The 24,415-nt window shown below is 35.7% G+C and overlaps 1 protein-coding gene across 1 annotated transcript in view; it reads left to right on the top strand.

The window, feature by feature from the left end:
* LOC120532243 (baculoviral IAP repeat-containing protein 1-like) overlaps positions 1-24,415 on the top strand; it is a 104,035-nt gene that overhangs the window by 16,928 nt on the left and 62,692 nt on the right. Inside the window, exons 4-14 of the mRNA XM_039758093.1 lie at positions 1,508-1,589; positions 7,122-7,185; positions 7,827-7,955; positions 9,263-9,365; positions 9,453-9,528; positions 10,449-10,491; positions 14,154-16,280; positions 18,630-18,800; positions 19,090-19,251; positions 19,358-19,453; positions 20,713-20,877. Of these exons, the coding sequence (XP_039614027.1) occupies positions 1,508-1,589; positions 7,122-7,185; positions 7,827-7,955; positions 9,263-9,365; positions 9,453-9,528; positions 10,449-10,491; positions 14,154-16,280; positions 18,630-18,800; positions 19,090-19,251; positions 19,358-19,453; positions 20,713-20,877 (3,218 nt within the window). The remainder of the gene's footprint in view (positions 1-1,507; positions 1,590-7,121; positions 7,186-7,826; positions 7,956-9,262; positions 9,366-9,452; positions 9,529-10,448; positions 10,492-14,153; positions 16,281-18,629; positions 18,801-19,089; positions 19,252-19,357; positions 19,454-20,712; positions 20,878-24,415) is intronic.

Genomic DNA, 24,415 nt, shown 5'->3' on the forward strand with positions numbered 1-24,415 from the left:
ACCCCCCGCGATAGGTGAAAATCTGCGAAGTAGAAACCATATGTTTGTATGGTTATTTTTATATATTTTAAGCCCTTATAAACTCTCCCACACTGTTTATAAATATTCCCTGCACAGTTATACAGCATAAACCCTTTATATTCTTTTAGTTATTAGGTAAGATTCGTTGAAATTATGTATGTAAACACACTGTTTATATACTACTCACAAAGATGCGTATCGTATATCATTGAGGAGTTTTATTTAATACGTAATACAGTTTTAAACATATTGTAATTGATTATGGAATATAAAAATAAGTGAAAAATCTATAACATGTAAATGCTGTACATAAAACCAAAATGTTATTTTAAAGATACCGTAGAGCGTCTCTGATATCACATATGTTACAGCCATTAAGATAGACAGGCCACCGGCAATAAATACCTACAATGCAAGAAAAATTGTGTACAATGTGTGTACAGTTACAATAAACGTACGTACATGTACTACGTACGTAGAAAATTAGTTATGGGTACTCACCAACAATGACACGACGACTTGTCCGATAACGATGAGTTTAATTTTACTGCACAACAAAGGAGAGCATTACAGCTCTTCTAAAGGAGCCTTTTCAGGCGATTGTGTAGCACCGCCATTGTTCTTTTTCCGGCAGTCTTCAATCCAAATCCCTAAAGCAGATTCCATCCAGACTACTGCCTTATTACATCCACTTACAACTCATTTTGCGCCCTGGTTAAAGGACACTGCGGCCGTAGATCTTATATTATTTTCCTTCTTTTTAAATAAAAAGAATCGTGGTCTCATTGATGCCTTAATGGCGTCCTGCAGTGGTGTAGCTGTTCCCTTCCTTCAACATATCCAAAACTTTTACCTTTTCGGCAATCGTTAGCATCTTCCGTTGGTGCCTGGGCACGGCCCCTGAAGCAGTAGCAGGAGCAGATTGTTTTGGAGCCACAACTAAGGGCTTGACTATGCACAAAGATAAACACAACAGTTAACTCTTTACACAGCGAAACACGTTGATGCTGAATGAGCGAGACAAGACTTCCTGGTTAATGCAGCGGAATCGAATTCTTTGCTCCGTCACTGAGCCAATCAGCACACAGGAACTTAACTGCGTGCACTGATTGGGTAGTTTCCCAGCCATCCGCCAATAACGTCCCTTGTTTGAAATCAACTGGGCAAACCAACTGAGGAAGCATGTACCAGAAGTAAATTGTCCGCAGAAACCCGAGAAACAGCGAAAAATCTGCGTTATATATTCAGATATGCTTACATATAAAATCTGCGATAGAGTGAAGTTGCGAAAGTCGAAACGCGATATAGCGTGGGATTATTGTACCTTCTATCATTTAAGGTTCATTGAGATGACATTTACCATGACAGGCACTTAATGAAACATAAATATTTTGTTTTTATATTTTTTGTCTATTCAACTTAAATAAATGATTTTATTTTGCGGTGTCAGTTTGATTAATCTAGACTTTCTGTTGTTTTTATATAGATGTAATTATTTACAATCGATGAAGTCCACAGAGGAAATTGAAAATTTTTCCAGAAATTATGACGGGTTTTATGGTGTCTCGGTAAGATATTCCAGATAGTCATTTGATTCAGTCCTAGTAATATGGGGTTATGCTTAAAATTTTCTTCCAATAAGTTGTTTACTTTTGTATGAAGTTACGGTACACTTTATATGTTATATCTGATTTTATTTAAATCGAAATTGTATACCTAAGGTTTAGCATAAAAAGTATCTGCCACTTAGCAGAACTAAATCACTGTGATCAGATCCAATGCTCAGAGCTGTTTCAGGTGTAAGAAAATGTTTTACAGTGGCAGAGGTGCAAACAAGTACAGACAGTTTGCAAAGAATCAGATAGATGGGTCAGAAACTCGATTCAAGAAAATCAGAACAACTAATCTGAAGTGTTAACCAGAGGAACATAGTCAGAAACAAAGAAAAATTTCAAATTTTTAATTACAAAGTAAATTTTTCTTTGCAAGAGAGAAAATTGTTTTAATATTGAAACAGGTGTTATAACATCACAAAGGTTATTAACCACATGAATAGCAACAAGGTCACTGCTGGAAAAAGCATGGCACTCTCCACAAAGCCACAAAAAGAAGTAAATAATTCTCAATAAAAATTGCCGATGCATAAAATTTACAACAACTCTTTCCTTAATATTCCTGACATTAAACAATAAGTTGATATTTTTCAATTTGAAGTTATTTCTACTCAGTCATGGGATGTATTAATTTGCCACATGAAGTTGTGTTCTAAAATGAAGAGTTTTTTAATGTTTTATTTTTAAATAGCTAGCATGCTCTAGTGTTGTAAAACTAATCAAATATATCCACAATGAAGCAGTAAAAGGTTAGATTTCAGAAAATGAACCTTGTGCGCTTCTGAAGAGCTTCAGCATGTGCATAATGTGTAATCAAGTGACAAGAATTGAACAGACGTTATAGGTATACATGTAGTTTTAATCACATTAAAGTTTACTGCGGATATTTTAACATAGGCATTTCAGCCTAGAGCTTTAATTTCTGCCTCACAGTGCCAGGGTCTGCATGGACTTTGCATGGTCTCCCTGTGTATTTACTGGTTGATTGATATCAGTCAGTGTGTTTAACTGATGAAGACTGGAAATGTGTCAGTAATACTTTGCAATCACCAAAAAAATGTAGTTCTTCATGTGCTGTGAAATAAATTATAGTTTATCTCTTTTTATCCAGAAATACAGCTTGCTCTGTATGAAAGTGTAAAGACTGAGAGTGATAGTGTTACTTATTTAAGTGATTGTCTAACTGTCTATAGATCAGAGGCAGAAATTTACATCTGGGTATCAACATTCAATAACATCAATAACGAACGGCACTTGGAAATAATTTTTTGATGTAAAAAGTATATGCTGGAGGAAAGTGAGTGAGAGTTTGCCATGGAGGAAGACAAGTAGTAAGGTAAAACACACACATGGTCTCCCTTTAAAATAGCTGAATCTCACAACATTTTTCTTCCCTAAAATAACACTGATGTGGTGTTTTGCAATATAGATAGACTAGCAAAATACCCGCGCTTCGCAGCGGAGAAGTAGTGTGTTAAAGAAGCAATGAAAAAGAAAAGGAAACATTTTGAAAATAACGTAACATGATTGTCAATGTAATTGTTTTGTCACTGTTGTGAGTGATGAGTGTTGCTGTCATATATATATACATACATATATATATATCTACATATATACACACAAATACATATATATATATACATACACACACACATATATAAACATATATACATATACATACATATCTACATATATACACACACAGCTATTTCAGTATGAGTGCAATACGCTGCTTGTTAAAACGGATAACTCCGTTGCTCTTACGTGCAAGTCTGCGTGGATATTATGAACTATCGTATTTGTTCAAGTTCTATTTAAATTTTAAATAGAAGGAATTTTTATTTAGTCGACAGAAATATCTTTGGTAGGAATGGTAAAACAGACAGGAATATTATTCGTGAATAAATCAACTCAAACCTTAAACAACTTATAATATTTTGCTCTCCATAAAAATATATCCTGTCTAAATTATACAAGTTAGAAATAAAGTAAACGTTAAAAGAACAAACATTCAAATTTCTTTACTCTTATGTAATTTTATATAAAAATAAACTTAGATTTTAAATATCCCAAAAGATTTTGCTCTCCATAAAATATATCCTGTCAAAATTATACAAATTCAAATATGAACATGCTGCATAACAAAACCTAGAAATATAAATAAAATGTGTTCCTTTCAGCAATAACAAATCAAATCATTCAGTTGTCTTTGCTCATATGTCATTTTAGAGCTGGACGCCTGGCATCTTTTTTTGGCAACAAGTTCGTTTCTGTTTGGTGTGAGGTTCTGTGTTGTGGAGATTCTCAGGATGGATTGCAGGTGCTCATCAGTGAGGCGACTCCTGTGTGCTGTTTTGTTAGTCTTTATCACTGAGAAGAGCTTCTCACACAGATATGTGCTACCAAACATGCACAAGGTTCGAGCCGCATGTAGACGGACTTTTTGTTCTTCAAAGTCACCAAAGCGCCGTGCAAACTCAGTGCGCTCAGTTTATCAGCAAAGTGCGATTTGGGAACACCGTAGTGACGACTTGGTTTAACATTACTTGGCAACAGGGAAAGTGGGGCAAATTGCACTGGTGCATTTGTGTCTCCCATAAAAGCAGCTTCACTTGAAATCACTTTGTGATTGTGCACGGTAAAACGTCCGCTGAAGTGTCAGATTCTTATTTAATTCTTCTGCTTTCTGTATCTTCTGCATTGCATTCAGGTTACCCTGATGTTTTGTCTCATAGTGCCGTCTTAGATTAAATTCTGTAATTACAGCCACATTAGCTCCACAAATGAGACACACGGGTTCAGTAAACATATACTCAGCCTCCCATCGGTTTTAAAGGCTCTATTTTCAGAATCAACTTTTCTCTTCAGCATCGTGTGAGCTAGCCGCAATAACTTGCAGCATCATAAGCTAGACTTGATTAACGCGTAAGTGTTGGCAAGGCAGCTGAAGCGCTGCATTATGGGATCTGTAGTTTATTGTGTTACCAGCGCTTCATATACCGGGCCATTAATAACAATAATACAGTATATAAAATGATCTCGGGCGGATATAATTACGCCGGGCGGATGTGGCCCGACCCTTGAGTTTGACACATATGGACTAAATAGAACTTGAAAAGATATATTTTTTAAATGTGATCGCAATTCAGATAGAGTTGACGCACTACAGCCTGCATGCCTCAATAAGTCATCCTCCCTCGCTCTTACTTTTTACCGTTCATCTAATGAATACACTGAGTATGGCTTTACCAAAACAATCATTGATGGCGAATAAAGTATCCATTATTCGAGTATGTAGATCGGGATATATATATATATACATATATATATATACCCGCGTCGCAGCGAGAAGTAGTGTGTTAAAAAGCTAGAAAAGAAAAGGGAACATTTTAAAAATAACGTAACATGACTGTCAATATACAGTATTTGTTTTGTGAGTGTTACTGAGTGTTGCTGTCATCAAGGATTTGATTATCATTATTTCTTTCAATCAGGTTCGTATTTGTAGGATGTGTTGTGTTCAAGTTACATTCCGTGTTTGTCAATCGTTGTAAAGATGACAGGTTTCATTCATCGATTCGTTTCTTACTGCATCAATAAACAGCTCGTCTTCTTCTTTATCTGAGACCTGACACACTGCATGCACGGTTTTTTACACTGTCTTCCTTTAGCGGGACATTGACTTTTTCCAACGTGTGCTTTGTTTCCGCAGTAGTTGGATTTATGAATATGCTTGTATGTATCAGACGCTTCATATTTTTTGCTGCCTTTTCAATTGTGTAATTCGGTTTTTGTTCAGCACTCTTTGGAACTGTTGCTTTTTATCTGTGTACATGCATCGAAGGTTCCCAGCTGTGCTGGTGCCATCTCGTGCTATGTCCATGGCTGTATTTAATGTTACCTTAGTCCTGGCACTTAAAACTTTCTCTCGCAGTTTCGCTGAGTTTGTGTCAAACACCACCCTGACCATCTCATCTTCCTCTCCATAAGCACAGTCCTTCACCCGTGAATATTTACCCGTGGCAGTTTGCTATTGGATTGCCGCTGACGGACGGCCTTATATGGGCAGGCACTAAATTACAAACACCAGCGGCAGCCTGTCTATGAACTTAATTTAAAGTGTAGGTTTACATCGTGCTTTGTTTCCGAAGTAGCAGAACTCATGAATATGGTTGTATATGTCACTCGCTCGCTTCTTATTGTTTCGCTGCCTTCTCAATTATATAATGAATGTTTTCTTCAGCGCTTTTTTGAGGTCTTCCTGGTTTTCTATGTACTGCGTGATTACGTGGGAGGCGTGATGATGTCACACGAAACTCCGCCCCCACGGCGTTGAAGCTCATCTCCATTACAGTAAATGGAGAAAAACTGCTTCCAGTTATGACCATTACGCGTAGAATTTCGATATAAAACCTGCCCAACTTTTGTAAGGAAGCTGTAAGGAATGAACCTGCCAAATTTCAGCCTTCCACCCACACGGGAAGTTGGAGAATTAGTGATGAGTGAGTGAGTGAGTGAGTCAGTCAGTCAGTCAGTGAGTGAGTGAGGGCTTTGCCTTTTATTAGTATAGATTAGAATGAGGGTTTCAGTAGTGAATCACTGAGAATGTATGAGTGTTATTGTAAGTATTGCTGTTGATTTGATTTTGGTTTATTGGATTTTATTTTCCTGGATTTAAAATTGAATATTGTATTAGGACTGGGTTGTTTTGGATTGTCTTTTAGGCAAATCATTTTTGCCCTTCTGTGCCTTTTTTTCAAATATTTAAATTTTTGTTAATTCTAATTCAATTAAGATTCCTTGTTTAGATTATCTTTTACATGCCAGAAATGTATCATTTTTTCTCCCACGTAAGACATTTTTGATATATTTTGGGACATTCTTTACATTCTGAATTTTTAAAGCCAGCTCCCCATTTTGGGTGTGATTTAGCCGTAACCTGCAGTAATAGTTAGGGTCTGGCTGCCTAGGGGTGTGGCTAAATCTGGGCAAGTTAGTGAAATTCACGGCCTGCTTTGTGGGGCATTTTGGGGGCCTTATACCTCCTTTTGCCATGTGTGGACCTCCTGTTCACAACAGTATTATGCTGACAAGATGCATATTACGGTTGTTTGGCAGAGAATGATTGGATAAAGAGGAGCCCTAAATGAAGGTGAAGGGGATGAGGCCAAGAGGGGAGACAAATTATATTTGAAGGCAGTGGTAGATGATGTAAAATGAATGCATCTTACCCCAAAGGATGTCCAAGACCATGGAGAGTGGAAGAAAATGGTTTGGGGGTACTCCCAAGTAACCTGGGCAAACCGGAAGATGTCTGTTAACCGAATGATTATGATGATGATGAAGCTAATGATGAGTAATACAGTAAAGTGTGGATCATTTGTGTCAATTCCATTATTGTATGTATATACGTTTACTAGCATCATTCACAAATGTTATAAATTCTGGGACATTAGCAATTTCTCCTTATTTTTGTATTTTTTTTAGGAAAAACATTACTACTCAGATATTTGGACAGATGAACAACCAAACATCACAACTGCCAAACCAGGTTAACATAACATCTGAATTTTAAATAAGACATAGACAATTAAATGATCTTTTTTATTTGAATGATTGTGGTGAGGCTCATTGTTTATCAGAGAGTATTACAGATTTAAAAAAATAATGTAACAACCAGAATATTTTTAAGCACTTAAGAATAAGTAATTAATATGTCATTCAGTAATCACTTTTATGAGGATGTTCAATTGCCTCTGTGAATTGTTTATACACGTTTTGATTTAATGGTTTTTATGTTGTTTTGATTTTGTGGTGTCTTATGTTCCAAGTTGACTAATTTATTAGAGAAACAGTCTGATAGCAGAAGTCAGCATGCTCATTTTTATTGTGAGACTGACTAGGGATTCTCCTAGCTATGCTGGATATTAGTTTGATGTGTTCCGACAGTTTTAGTGAGTAGGATAAAATTAATTTACAGAAACAGGCAGAAAGGTATTATAATCTGGACCTTTGAAGGAAACATCATTGAAGATTTAAATTGTGTTTTCCGTTTTAGATTAGAGTTACATAGAATAAATAAATCTAATGAATTAACTTGATATAAAATTAAGTTCCATAGTTAATGCCTTTAATAGTTTAGCATTGCATGCACTTATTCATTTTTCTTTTTTTGATGAATAATCTTTGTAGGAAACATTTCAAAATTTCCTTCAAGCATCTTCCAAAATGAACACTGCCGGAAAGAGTCATTTAATGTTCTACCAAATGTTGAAAAGAGTGTTGTCACAATGCTTGCTGAAGCAGGGTTTTTCTATACAGGTAAATAAAATTACAACCTGCCTGAAGAAGTGGTCTCAGTTGCCTTGCATATTGTATTTAGTTCAGTTAGCCAATAAAAGGTGTCATCTTGCTTGATTTTTGAGGTAAATAAAAATTAACTTAAGACCTACCTTCCTACCAGTCGGCCAGCAATAGAGTTGTATGTCTTTATCCAACCATATTGTTAAACTTCTCACTCTGTTGTGGAGATTGAACCAGTCCTTGCACACAAGCTTAATTTCAGTGACTTGTAATAAAGACAGCATTCTTTCTGACACTCCTTATTGCTTGTAATTCTAGGATGTGTTTGGGGATGATCCATAAATGGAGAGCTTTGTCCTTGGACTTGACCTCTACTGCACCACCACTGCCTCATACAAAGCTCACAGAACCTAGGCCACTGCACAGATCTGTTTGTCAGTCGCATGTGTACATCAACTGTCACTTGTGAACAAGACCCCAAGATATTTGAACTTATCCACTTGGGGCAGCTGCTCTTTCCTCAACCACAAAATGCAAACAGCTCATTTCCAAGGGAGGTTCATTACTTTAGATTTGAAGGTGCTGATTCTCATAACAACTGTGTAATACTTGTGTGATAGTGAGCCGCAGGAAATGAATCAACTGGTGTATGTTTATAAATATGTTTAAATGATTTAGTTAAGACAATATCCACAAATACCTTATACTTGAAATATTCCCTCCATTCTACTGCTCTAGTACATGTCAGACATCATAGGTGGGTGAGTCCAATGGAATAACATCTCCTGTAAAAAAGCAGAGATATATCCCTTATGTCCACACACTCTTAATATCCCATCCATGAATATCACAAACACAAGAAGTAAAGTCATATCTTTGGTAGAGTCCTTCACCCACATTAATCAAATTTTACATAACCACTCAGCTAAGAACACAGATCTGACTGCAAAAATTTTGTCACTTAATGGCAATACAGTAGTGTGTCAATGTATAAAAGAATAATCTTTAAAACTGTTAGGAAAAAAATGTGAATATTGCTTCCTAGAGAGTGAAAGGACTATTTTGGCTGATGTCTTTTAGCCATTAAAAGACTATATAGTGCTTATAAAAAGTATTCACCCTCTTAGAGTTGTTCACATTTTATTATTATACAGCTTTTAATTACAGTGGATTTAATTTGGCTTTATTGATACTGATCAACAGTAAAAGACTCATTATTGTCAAAGTAAAAACAGATCTGTTTACACTGTTCTAAATTAATTTAAAATATAAAACACAAAATAGATGATAATGTATGCTCATTCATTTCTGTTATTGTTTTGTAGGGAAGGATGATACACTGCAGTGCATTACATGTGGTGTTACAATCCATGAATGGAGGAGCCCTGATAGTGAGCCACAGGAAATTAATGATAAGCATGAACTGGTGTATGTTTATAAATAACTTTATTAAATTATTTAGTTAAGATATTATCCATAAATACTTTATACTTAAAAATATTCCCTGCATTCTAGCTGCCAGTTTTATGGAACCCCAAATCCACAACAAGAGAAAAATAAGGATTCAGCCAAAGAAGCTCTTTTAAGCAAGGTGAGCATGAAACAATAAGTAATTCATGAACAGGCCCAAGTTACAGTCAGCTACAAACCAACAGTGATAATAAATAAATAACTTTCCAAGCATTTGCCCTCATAACATTTTAAAATGAACAACCTGAGTCCATTAAACACAGTGACATTTTGTTAAAGTAACCCACTATAAATTGTTCTGATTGTCACTTAACGTTAATGATATGTGACATGTGATGATGTGGCAGCCCCTACTGCCTTCAGCAGAAGGGCACTGACTCCCAGCCCAGTAATTATTTGTGTGGTGTTTGCATGTTTTTCCTATGACTTTGCGGGATTTTCTTTACATCCCACAGGTTTTCCAAACATATTGCAAAGATTTTAGATTGACTGGAATGTTGTGAATGTGCCCTGTGATAAATCACCTTCCCTACCCATGCTTTCTACTTTGTGCTTGATACCGCTGTGACAAACATTGACTTCTCATAACTGCATTAAAAAGGTTTATCTGGTGGAGAAATGTATAAGCAGTCCTTTTTATTGTACAAATAAGGTTCCATTCAGAAGTACAGTAGTCTAGTTTGTCATACTGTTCAACTTTGTGCGTTTAGACTTAAAAATTATTAATTTGTTAAGGTTAGTAATCTATTTTGTGAATATTAAAATGGTGAAATAGAGTTCAGGCTCATACCCTGTGATCATCAGTCATACGGAGGAATAACTAATGGTGAGGGAATTTTCTCGTAGCCAAAGACTTGTTTGCTGTTTTTAACCATGCTTCTTGTGATGTCACAGCCAACATGCATGTGGCTCACACAAGATTGTCTCATCCATGAACTTATCACTGTGGTCTTATAAAAGTTTACATTTTTAAATATGTTTTTAATAAAACGTGTAAAAGACCTGAAAATTGACTTCATTTTTCTCCTTTATTCACTTAAGACAGAAGGTGATTTTCCTTTGCAAGAAAACATGCCTCTGCAAGGTAAGGATGATAGTAAAGCTCTGAGGTTTATTATAAGTGCCCTGTTTGAAACAGAAAGAACACAATGTTAAATGTTAAAGACTGACTCTTTGTAACTTCCTTTCAGCTAGATATATTTGATCTTTGTATCCAAAGATCTAGTTTACCATCGTGACTTTGTCCAATTAATATCTGTATTTGCAGCTACCTTGTCTGAAAGGAGAATACAGAAAATCTTAATATTTAACTAGGTTCAATTAGTGCTTAAATAAAGTCTATTCTAATTTTAGTGAATGACATTGTTTTGATTCTGTGTACTTTAAAATTCTGTGAGCACCTGTTTCAGCTTATATTATCCATCCATTCCATCCATTTTCTGACACACTGAATCCAAACACAGGGTCACGGGGTTCTGCTGGAGCCAATCCCAGCCAACACAGGGCACAAGGCAGGAACCAATCCCGGGCAGGGCGCCAACCCACCACAGGCTTATATTATTATTGTTTTTAATTATTACTAAAAGTAAATTGCTTTTTTTTTTTTTAATGGTTGCTGCCATGTTGAGTTGACATTGTTACATTGTGGCATTGGTTGCTGCAAAGTGAGACTCATTAACACAACTGATGAAACAAATAAAAACATTGAGGCAAAAACTGTTAAATGCATGTGTGCGTAGCACTTATATTTTAAATTTCCTGGTTTCTGATTCATCATCTCCTTACTATAGTTCTTTCATTTGTATTTTGGTACTGGTGAATGGTGGGACAGGCCACTGGTTTTGAATTCAGCTTTCTGTCTCTTAATCTGCCCTTCTTAGGGCAAAGAATAACAAATGCTTTTGTGAATTTGTTGGAGTGCTACTTATACTCTTTATGAAAGACCTGATAGGCCCTTCCTGAAAATTCAGTAACACTCATACAATATTTAGGCTATTGCTCACATATATCATTATTATATCATATTTACCTCCCTGTACCCTGTCATTTACTGGTCCATCTTCAATGTTTAATGAATGATAGTAATGCTCATACATGTTCAGGATTGCTGTGATGTGCATGTACAAAAACATATTCATATTCCTGAAAAGTTCAAGTTTAAATAAGTGTCAGATTTCAAAACTAATAAATAAAATGAATTTTCTGTAATCGTGGAAGTTTTCAAAGTTAGTGCTGGGTTAGGGTTTGTCCATAAAGTTACAGTTTTTACTGTATGTAGCACTGGAAGAATAATAATCAAAACTATAGTGCTTTATTCCCTTGTTTTAGCATCCCAAACCCCATTACAAATACAGGTCCTTAGTTTAGTTATTTTAATACATTGTAGAATTGAACTATATCCAGAAAATGCTCATTCAGTGAATGAGAGGTAGGATTTGAACCAGCAGACTTATTGGTTAAAGTCTAATGTCTGAACTACTGGGTTACACTTTCATGGTAAACAAATTAAATTGACAGTTTTTCATTTTAACATAAAAATGTTCACGTTATTTTAAATTTTAAAAGTCAGCCCAACAAAGCTCACCAATCCTGTCCAAATAATTTGTCCATAATAACATCAACTCAAATTTTGAATGTCCATTTGTGATGGTCTGGGTTTGCTGCAGCTGTCATGTTCCTCATGAATCAGGTCCCGACCAGAATGAGCCAGGTGATAAGGACACGTGACAACAGGAGTTGGTATAAAGTGATGCTTAGTGTGTTTATTCACAAATATAAAGTGCAATGTCTCTTAATAAATAAATAAGTAATCCATGATAAAAATAAGTGTTCTTCAGTGGAGGTTAAAGTGTTCCAAAAATACATGCATACAAATGAGGTTAAAAATCACTGCCAGAATATGTTCCTTAAAAATTCCATGAGCTGCGGTGCTTCCATCTAAAACCGGCTCCTCCTCTGTTTACCCTTGAGGGGTCTCCAAAGCCAGAGGAGATGTCCACCAATAGGCACAGTAATTAATTCATTCTGACTTGGGTTCCTGTCACCATCCATAGACATTCAGTTAAGAACTCCATCAGCCCTTTCCCTCACTCCCGTCACCATCTCACAGTGTTTAGCCCAGAGCCACTCTGAGCAGTAGGTTACCCCTGCTTTTGGTGTATGCAGCAGGAACAACCTCTACCCCTTAAACACTAGTCTTGTGCTCCTTTTGGAGCTATTTTCCAGCCTCCTGTCTTCTCTCCACAACAGCACCTGCTCCATCACGATCCTGCCATTTCATTTTCCTTTCTCTCTTTGTCTTTAACTTCCATCTTTCTCATTCTGTTCTAATCTCTCTTCTCACAACTGAGGCTCGCTTTTAATCCTGTATGCTCAACTGCATTAATGGCAACTGCAGAGCGCTAAAAAGGTAATTGGCTGAACCACACACGTATGTTTATGAATGCAGGCTCGCCAATTTCCTCTTCAACACCCTGGCTCTGCTTCACCACACTACTGCATACACTGGAGCCTGAGCGGACCGTTTTTTTGTTTTTTTTTTAAACTACCACATCACCACATTCATTATTGGGTTGTTCTACTCTCATGCTGCTTTACATATGCAGACTGTTTCCATGCAAATACTGATTATGAATGATGCTTGCAAAGACTTTCACTCTTAATCATAGTACACATGGGGACTCGCTAGCTACAGCATGAACACAAAGGTGTCCTGGGATATAACCTAGACCTAAGGCTACCTTGGGCCAGAGAATAACCTGCACTACCTTGGGATGACACACCTTTCATGTGTCCTTGGATATCACCTAGATCTAAGGCTTACACACCTTGGTCCCTGAGAATAAACTACATACATAAAGGCTGACACACTTTCACTGTGTCCACAGATTTAACCCAGCCATAAGGCGATACACCTTGATTCTAAAGAATAACTGTAAACCACATAACAAGCAATTACTATGAGGTTCTCTTCTTTTTGGTGTGTCCCCAAAGCCTGCTGAACCCTGTGAGAAAGACAATGGGAAACTTCTGGTACTAGGTGCTCTGTATTATATCAATCATTCTTGTCATAAAAGCAAAGTATAGAAGTGTAAAAGCAATGTAGTGTTTATTAAAATAGAATTAATAGCAGTAGAAGAAGTAGACGTCTAGAGATAAATACATATTCTTAGAAAACTTTATGAAAATTAGCAGCAGTGTCAAAAGAGGAGGTTGTTCTGAGCCATTTTTAGACTCAGCAGTCAGGCTGAAGCATGAGTTGTGTTCTTTGATGTCTAGGTAAAATAGTGTTTCGTTTTTTGACATCACTCTGATCTTAGTCCCTTGTACAGGCTGTTATTTATGTCAAATATCCATGTAGGACTCCAAACTTTGTGATATTACAGACATATGATTGGCTCTGCCAAAAATGTTTGATCCTCATGGTTATCTGTGCAGTTTCTTGTTGTTTCCATTTCTTTTATCAATAAGTTATAAATTATCTAACCATTTTAAACTAATAATTGCTTAAACTACCTAGATAACAAGACAAATGCATTAATGTTATTGTTGGTCACAAGAAAGAAAGAATGCAGATATAGGTAGATATGTTGCTTTTAAGGGTCATGTGAGTTGCCTTTGTAGGTTGTAAATTATTCTTTATAGTTCATTGTAGATTGTTTGAGCAAAATTTAAAAAAAAAAATTGCAATAAATTCACCTTGCAGTTTAAAAAAAATGACACTTTTATCCTTAAATCTACTTGCAGAAACCAGGCCAGATGAGTGGCATCAAAAAGCAAAGAGAGTGTGCAGTGGGCTGAGGAGCGTGTATAACTCTTCAACCTTTCGAAAAATCAGCCCCTTCACTGATTTTGCGCATGTGTCTCCAGATTTAAAGCATGTGTTTGCATGGCTGCCCCTGATCTTGAAGAATGTGAAGAATCAGCCTGTGCAGAATGTGTCTCTCCCTGTTCTTCTTAGAAATCTGAGCTGCATCACTGTCATTGAAGGGGAAGCTGGATGTGGAAAATCAGCATTGCTCAGAAAGATTGCCATCCTGTGGGCATCTGGGAATTGCCCTGTGTTACAGAGATTCAAGCTGGTATTTCACCTTTCACTTAATTGTCTTCAGAAAGAGCAGAGTTTGTCTAACATGATTGCTGAGCAGCTTGGCACAGTAGGAGTGTGCCTGAGTGAGGAGTTCATCAAGGAGTCAATCAGGAAGCTGAATAACCAGGTCTTATTTCTTTTGAATGACTGTAGCACTACAGATGCAATTCCACATTGCATTGAAGATCTGTTACTACAGAATCACATCAATAAAGTCAGTGTGGTGATTGGCATTCAAACACACAGAAGTGCCAAAGTGCGGCAATGTGCCTCTAGTGTCCTTGAAATTAAAACTTTTCCGGTGTTTAGTACCTTATACATTTTGAAAAAGCTTTTCTCTCATAACATCAGGCTGGTGGAGGAACTCACTGTAGAACTGGGTTATTCCAAGGATTTACAAGAAATTATTAAAACACCTCTTTTTGCTCTTATTATATGTTATCTGTGGATCAAGCGCCCAATACCTAAATTCCAAAACAGTGTTGTTTTTAGACTCTATCTGAACCACATTTTGCAAAAATATTCTTTTTGGTCTGAAAGGTTGACAACTCTGCTTTCTTGCCTAGGAGATCTTGCAATAGTTGGGCATTTTAATCAGCGTTTTGAATTTAGCAGCGATGACCTCAAACAAGTTGGCATTGATGAAAATGAAGTCCTAAATATTGGACTGCTGAGCAAGTTTACAGCACAGATGTTGAGACCTGTGTACAAGTTCTTTCATAGTCACTTTCAGGAGTTTGTGGCAGGTAGGCGACTTGCTGAGCTACTCCAATCAAAGTCAGCAGAGAGTCAAAACAAAGGCTGGCATTATCTGAAGCAAATTGATACCTACCTTAAAGTAATGTGCTATTACAAGAACTTTTTAGAATACGCATGCACTTCTTCTCCAGATGCTTCTACTAAAATCATTTCCCATGTGCTCGATCTTGCAGGCAGAAAAGAATTTTATAATTCCAGTTTTGAGAGCATTAAGAACTTAGAGCCATATCAAGGTCTTTTCTTTACAGAAGAAACATTTAAAAAAATATTTAAAATGTCTTTGCTTAATAGACTTGGGGAAGATTTTCTGTTTAACATGCTTCTGAATCAGGTGGTGAATATGACTCATATGGGTAACTCCACCACAAACTGTGCTCCTTATATTTTGAAGTTCCTCACTGGAAAGAGCCTACCATTCTCTTTTGATGGCACAGCAGGCATTCAGCCTTTAGATTACTTCCTTGAGGAATTCCCGGAAGCTTTGGGATTGTTTAGTCATATGGAAATAACCATTCATGGTAAAAAACATATTAAGCTTCCAGAGTACTACAACAGCTGGGATTTGGTTACTCCACAGGAGAGACCCATTGTTGAAGAAGAGTTTTCTTCAGTTTATCAAGTTATAAGCAGTGTTACTGAGAAATTGACAGCAGACATCAATAACATCAATAGTTCAACTGGAATGACTCAAAGACTTCTACCCGACTCAAAAATACGTGTCTTTTTAAAAGCTGCAGATAAATATCAACTCCCTGTCCTGAAGCTCAATATACAAAACTGTGGTAAACTCATGGAGGAAGACTTTTTGAATCTAATGGCAGTGATTGCGGCATCTCGTCAAGTTGTGCTTTGTATTCATAACAGTGAAGGTTTTCTTGAAAGCATTCAATTTATCATCGAAGTCTACTTCGGACGCTTTGGAAAAATTTGTATTATTGACAGTGATTTAACAAGAAATGAAGAAGAGCTGATTATGTCTATGTCTTCTCTAGAATCACTTGAAATGAAGTTCACAAAGGTACCAGGTGGGCATCATATTGTAAAAAAGTGTTATTATAATTTTATCATAGTCCCTCTGCATGAAACAAACAGTGCCTATAAAAAGTATTCACCCTTTGGAAGTTTTTACTTTTATTGTTATACAGTATTGAATCACAGTGACTTTCCATCCATCTATTATCCAACCCGATATATCCTAACTACAGTACAGGGTCACGGGGGTCTGCTGGAGCTAATCCCAGCCAACACAGGGCACAAGGCAGGAAACAAACCCCGAGCAGGGCCCCAGGGCACACATACACACCCGCCAAGCACACATTAGTGACAATTTAGAATCGCCAATGCACCTAACCTGCATATCTTTGGACTTTGGGAGGAACCCACACAGACATGGGGAAAACATGCAAACTCCATGCAGGGAACAGAAAAGACTCTTTAATGTCAAAGTAAAAACAGATCTCTGCAAAGTGGTATACATTAATTAGAAATATAAAAGAAAAAGTAATTTTTTTGTATAAATATTCACTCCTTTTAATATGATACACCTAAATCATCACTGGTTCACTTGTTCAGTTGCTAAAACACTACATTGCTGACAGAATATTTGATGCAGATCTCTTGTTTTTAACTGGAGTTAGTAAATATGTACTGACTCTGAGTCCAACTAAATGTAAATTGTAATATAATGTGTTAAAATTTCACATATAATAAATCAATCAAACTATTTTTTTTCTAGACTTTTGACAAAAATATAATAACTTTTAATTTTGTAACTTTTGTCTTTTGTTTAATGCTACTCAGTATTTCTGACTTCTTTAATAAATACAAAAAGCAACAATGGCATCACTACAGTTTTTAAACCCAAACTCTAACAGGTTAGGGTGCTAAAACATAGCTGATAATTCATGTTGACTGTGATGAAATGCCATTTATCTCGTATGTTGCGTTCTTTTAATCAATATGTTAAATATATTAGTCTAGTTACAAATAGAGGAATCTAGAGTTGATAGTACCATAAACTGAGGAGTCGAAGGTTTTGTTGACTGAAGCCACAACCTTGTTGTGAACAATGTTTTGCACCATTGCGCAATATACAGGGTATCCCTAAAGTCTGGACTCAATAGGAAATAACACTATTTATAACTAACTATATATTTTTTTGTCCCACAGATTAAATATGAGTTTGTCGAAAAAAGAAAGAATTGACCTGGTACTTCTCATATCGAAAGATAGCAGCTGATTTTAATGCACGTCATCCCAGAAGGAACCCAATTGGCTTTTCCACCGTGGTGAAGGTGTTTAGAAAGTTTAAAGAAACAGGCAGTATCATGGGCAAACCCCGTTCTGGACGATCAAGTTTATCTGACAAAATAAAAGAAACTGTCAAGTTTAACGCTAACCCAAAAAAATTACTTTGCAGGACATCCATGTATAATATATAAATAATAAAAATAAATAAATATGCATTTTGCCTATGTGTCCAGACTTTAGGGACACACTGTATAATGGGTATTATAAATAGACACCACTATAAGATAGATAGATAGATAGATACTTTATTAATCCCAAGGGGAAATTCACATAATCCAGCAGCAGTATACTGATACAAAGAAACAATATTAAATTAAATAGTAATAAAAATGAAAAAAATTAAAATAAAATTAATGTTCGCATTTACTCCTCCGGGTGGAATTGAAGAGTCGCATAGTATGGGGGAGGAACGATCTCCTCAGTCTGTCAGTGGAGCAGGACAGTGACAAAAGTCTGTCACTGAGGCTACTCCTCTGCCTGGAGATGACACTGTTAAGTGGATGCAGTGGATTATTCATGATTGACAGGAGTTTGCTTAGTGCCCGTCGCTCTGCCACAGATGTTAAACTGTCCAACTTTAATCCTACAATGGAGCCTGCCTTCTTAACAAGTTTGTCCAGGCGTGAGGCGTCTTTCATCTTTATGCTAAAGAGTAATATACTATATACTAGTAATATAATATTAAATAGTAATATACATTACTTTAAATAAACAATACTATAGTTATATAAATAGACAGGTACGTAAATAAAAAGAGAAGAAAGGTGTGCAGGATTGCAATCAATGGGATTATTGCACATACATGGGTAAAAAGTAAAGGCAACGGATAGCAGCTTACACAATACAAAATGTTCACAATGCCATATAGGTATATACAGTACCACAGTGCAACGCTCTTCCGTTAGTCTAGTTGAAGCCAAGGTCAATTGAACATGGATGTTCCACTGCGGGATCACACCATTACTGAACAACCCGTCGTAGTGAGATTTCTTTGGGAAGAGAAAGTGAAACTGGCTTTCACTAATAATGGCTTATTCTTTTTGTCTCTTTTTTTTCTCTTGAAGAGCTCCTGATTTCAAATTTGGACAAATTTTCATTTCTTAAAGAGTTGTCTTTGATTGGACCATCAAACTGGCAGGTATTTGATAAAGTACCAGATGATTTCTGTAAACTTCTTTCCATGGAAAAACTTGTCATACAGCATGTGGACATGCAGCGGGATTTCAACAGACTTGGTAAACATTTAAACATTTAAATTATATCATTATCAGATCAGACAGAGCTAAAGGCTGTAGGAGCAATAGTTAACTGTTTATATTAACACATTTGGATCAACAGGAATGACTCAGATTTTCTTCTTTTAACTAAGTGCTTGTTCATAATATTTATTATTGCACCAGTAAGTGGTCTTTACATGTTTTAGTAGCTGTGGACGTTTTCATTCAAACATTAGCTTTCACCAACTTCTAGTTCTGTTAAATACACCTCTCAATGTGGGTAATAGAAGCATTTTTTTTCTTACAGTGTCATTTATTCAGCATTTTCATAAGCTGAAGGTTTTCTATCTTCAGTGTAATTCCTGCCCTGGGTTTATTGACATTATTACCTCTCTAACTATGTGCTGTGACTTGGAGAGTATTACCTTTGGAGGTTTTTTCCCAGGAGATAAAGACATTTCTGCTTTTGGTAAGTATTATTTTTTAATGTGCATAATGTTTTTAATAATTTTTGTAAGAAGAAACCCCAAGTGGGTTTCACTACTTCACCAATGAATACTACTCTCTTTTAACAGCATCGTCCTTACCAAGTTTTAAAAAACTGAAGGTCCTGGACTTGAGTGCAAATGCGATGGGGGCCGATATCAGCAAGGAAGTAGCTAAACAATTTGGTAAGCCAAAAGGCTGTGCTTATTTGTAAAGCAGTGATATTCAAACATCTTGGTCCATTTGGTCCTCTGTGAGACAGATTATATTGGCTGTATTATGGTCTTGGCTGTTAAGACCAAGATCTTCTGCCATCATAGTTGTTAGCTCTAAACAGTCTGTTAATTTTCATTTTTTTTAAATTACATTGTTAATATTTTGCTTGGTTTCACGCAGATCTTAATTATAAAATCTACAGTATACTATTATTTTACACTGTTCCTTTTACTTCACCTAGTAGGTTTTACAGGGCATTTACTTCATGACACAAATCAAGACAAACTTATTGTTGTGTGTATTCAGCACAATGAAATTCTTACTTGCATGTCTTCTCAGAACAGCTGGCAAAAATACAATACCAAAATAAAAACAGTAGCACTTTGGATTAGGTACTGTAAACACTGTCAATTACTTATGTACTGTATGCAGCAAGATTTTAACAAAGGCTTCTTTTGGTCTTAATAACACCTACAGCGCATCGGTAAAGTATTTGTTCATTTTGCTTGTTCAAAACTTGATCACACAAACAGTACAGGGAAAGTAAAGTATAACATTTACTCACATTGTACCAATAAGGAGTCAAGCAAAATGACTTTTATTGGTTAACTGAACCGATTACAGTTAGACAATAAATGGTGTCATTTTGCTTGACTTCTCATGGTATCCATAATAGCTTACATGGTACAAAACCCTACTGCTACTCACATTGCACCGAATACACTCCTCGGCCTGGTACAGTTATGTCTTCAGCATGTTTTTAATTTCCCCAGAGCTGATACAGTTATCTACTCCATATTACAGGATTAAGTTTTAGTCATTTTAGGTCTATGGTTTATCACCTTTGCCTTAGCAACCACTTTATAAATGCGGCAACACTTTATAATAACTGCACACTATGAAAAAGTGGTTGCTAATGCCAATTAATGTGGAAGCAATGCTTTCTAAATGATGAACAAAGTATTTAGTCATGCTTAACTAATGCTTCATAGTGTGCAGTTGTTATAAAGTGTTACCATATATTTTTATTATAGCACTGTTGGCATGTTGTTTTAGCCAGTTATACCCAATTCAGACACTTTAATACAGACGTTTAACACTGCCCACTATGTATTTTTTTCTATTTCTACTCTTCCCTTCAACCATTTAATGTATCATTTTCATAATGCTGTCTATAAAAATATGTTTTTAGAATTGATTTGTTTTTTCTTTTCTTATTATTTTTAAGCTCACGCCCTGGGGTTTCTTGAGTGTTTGGAAGAACTGCTGTTTCCAGTAGGAACTGGCATGAAGTATGCTCTCTCAACTGCAATTCAACAGTTCCAGAAATTCCCTCATCTGAAGATTCTGTCAATAGGCACTTGTATGGAGGACACAAACCTATTTGAGCTAGGTGAGCAAAACACTGGTGTGAACATGCTTCTCTTTTACAAATTATCTGTTTACTGTTTTTCAAGTAACCATTCAAGCAATGGAAGTGGGGCTCCATTCATAGCATATTATTGCATTTGCCATAGGCATCTTTTTATTGGTAGCTGCGACTTGAGGATTTTCAGGATTGAGAAGTCTGAGCTACCATGGGCTAGCATTTGCTTCTGCTTCTCATTGTGGTGTCAGTGATATACAAATTTGCTTTTGGAGATTTGGCTGAAAGTTCTCTCTGTTAGTGTGTCAGCGAGAGGGTATGCAGCATTACTGATAATTGCACTCAGTTTTGTTTTAATTCCATCCTTTGCTACTACCTTCAGGGGGTCCATAGTTTGTCCTATAACTGAGCTTACCCTTTTAATTAGCTTGTTGATTCGGTAGGCCTCTATTGAAGTGATGTTACCAGCCCGGCATACCACAAAATTGCAGTGGTCATCACAGAGTTGTAGAAGATGTGAAGGATGTCACTTCCCACATTAAAGGAACACAGTTTCCTAAGGAACAAAGAGCCTGCGCTGCCTTTTCTTATATAGTAACTATGTGTTCAGCAACCAGCCCAACCTGTCATCAATGTGGAACACCAAATACTTGTAGTATCACCTCTATATCCACTCCCTGAATAGGGGCACTAATTAAGTCTCTCCATCGCTCACTTATACTGTCAGTGTCTATTGAAAGCAATATGGTTTAATTAAATAACTATTCAGCATGTTTTCTAGATCATAGGTAATGATGTCTTCAAGATTTTAAACTAGATTATCCATCTTTTAGCTGAATTATCCATCCCTTGTCTTTCACCTTACTGATTGCTATAACAAGTTATTTTTTTAATTTCTTTTGCAATCCCTGTGAGATCTGAATATGTGCTGTACAGGGAATATGAGGTTTTTGACATCAAGGAATATGATTTTCACATCAATTTCTAGCCCTGTGCATTATTTTAAAAGTTGAGCTTTACTTTAATAACATCATGATGCCATTTTGTTTTTGAGTTTATTGTTGCTTTTTTTTTAAGCAATCACAATGACCACAATCACTTTAAGAGTCACTCAGGAGTGTGTAACATGTGACATCGTCCAGAGTGCTGGTATAAAGGTCGGCTCATTCTATTCTGGAGCATCTGATATTTAGTTCCCTGTGTGATATATTTTTGCTTTTTTCTGATCTTCTTTTTTCTGGTTACAAACAAATATTTTTGTAGTTGTTAAGACTGATATTTGGTTCGCTTTAATAATTTGAAGTTTGATTGTCTGTCTTTTTCTGTTACAGCCCTTGCCTATTTTTCAACCATGTTTCATCTCCCATTTGTGCTCATTTAAAAACTCCACTGTCTCTTTCTGAGTCAGTGCACCAATCCACTCTAAAGTGTTTTATTGTAAATGAAAAGATGGAAAATCCAGTTCAGGATTTTTAATAAGACAGCCCTCAAGATAAGCAGATGTTTCCTTCTGGGTTTTGACAAAAGAGGTTACAAGGTCTGATACACAGAAGATTGTTTTGTCTTTTAAGTAAGGTGAAACTGCAAACCAGAATTGAAAATCAGGAAAAAAAAAAGAAAATCAAAACTAATATTAATGTTAAGTAAATCATTTTAATTGTTTGAATACTTCAATCTCGCTTTATGTTTTAATTGCTCTTAAAGTTTTGATACAAGCTGCTGTGTAGAGCCATCTTTTATGTCATTGAGCCCATCTTCTGACAGGTCACATGGTATGTGCATCATAAGCTTAACAAATATGCAGCATCAAAGGCGACCAGACATACACTACTAAATGGCAGTGCCTCTGAAAACAACCACACATCAAAATGGTGATGTGATAACATATTACAGTAACAATTAAATATATGAAAATTAAAACAGAATATATAATGTTTCAAATATGAAACTAAAAGAATCATATCATTATATAAATTGTCTTTCTCTATAGCACAGTTTCATACAAATGATGCAGTTCTAGTGCTTAACAAGATATCAAAGTAATATTTACAAGCAAAGATAAAATAAATTAAAATTAGATAGTAACAGTAATGAATAAATAATATGCAAAAATTAAATTATGCACACATACATAAGATAAATATATAATTAATAGAGAAGTCCTTAAATATAGACCTGTTTTTTAAGTTTCTAAATTCAAGTCTGATAATAAGGTCAGGTGGCCAGGAAGGACAAAAAAAATAAAAAATACTTTAGGTAAGCTGAAAAAAAAAGTTTAATTTGTTTTTGCTTACTTTCATATTTAATAATGCTATTGTGTTTATGTTATCATGACACTATTTTGTTCAAATATTATTTAACCTGCGTGTGGCTCTTTAGTTCATTTGGCTTTGTTTATTGTTACCACTATGTTATTTCCACTAAGTCAAGGCATTCAAGTGTTTGGAATAAAATAAAAACTGTAATCGCAAATCTGAGTACATTTAGATAATAATGTATGTACTTAGGATCAGCACTTTTTGCTTTGTAGTTTTTAGAATATGACAACTGTCTTACATTTGTTCTTTGTAAAAGATATAAAATAAAATAAACCTGAGATGCTCAAGGATCAAAAACCAGGAATCAAACTGTTCTTTCAAAAGAATGAGGGTAAAACAAATATCATAGTTGAGAGTTCAAACAAAGAAGTCTTAAACCAGAAAAGCACTAAAGAAATAATTACAAGTAATTTAAACAAGGCTTATCCAATCTCAGATACAGAGTAAAGGAAGTGTTGATATTTAAATGGTTGTGTCGATGGTGTCACACGTAGTGCAACCTTGGAGAATTCTGGGACCAATGGCCATGGCAACCATCAAGTCTGTTGCCAAAATATGGTGACATCCACAAAAAAAATGCCTTCTCAGCATAACAGTTAAAATGTATACGTTTCACAGGAAAGCTTGGATCACAAAATGTCAAAAATGAATTCCTTGTGTATTAAAACCACATGTATAAATTGACCAGGATATTTCAAGGAGGCATTGGAAAAAATAAATGCAGAAATAAACTAAAATTAACATTGTTTTAGTTTTGTTTGTTTGCAACTTTTTGACTTATAGATTTATAGTGCCATTATTGTCAAGTGTACAGAGCATGTATGAAACCCCTGCCTGTTTATCGTTTATCTTTTTGTTTTATCGTTTAAACCTTCTTGTGCCCTGACCATCTTTCCCTTAATACATTACAACACAGGGTGAAGCCATTTTTTTTCCTTGACTAAAGTATAAAGCACCTGTAATTACAACAGTAGGCACTATTTTTGCAGACAAAACAGTTAATTTTACTACAAGAAAGATAAAAGGAATCTCCTCATTCATTGTTTTCAAGGCAGTTTAAGAGTAAAAATGTGGTTGGTTCTTCAGCAGCAACTCGGTTGCTTAAAGAAATTAAGATAAACATGAATTTTGTTACAGTATTTAATAAAGAGCAATTGAGATAGTCATGGAATGCAATTTAGGCTTTATAAGCTATATATCTGTTTTTATTTCAGTCTATAAATGTAATCTGTTATGTTTTGGCTATC

Source organism: Polypterus senegalus, chromosome 7 (genome assembly GCF_016835505.1).
Source record: "Polypterus senegalus isolate Bchr_013 chromosome 7, ASM1683550v1, whole genome shotgun sequence".
Classification (NCBI taxonomy): domain Eukaryota; kingdom Metazoa; phylum Chordata; class Cladistia; order Polypteriformes; family Polypteridae; genus Polypterus; species Polypterus senegalus.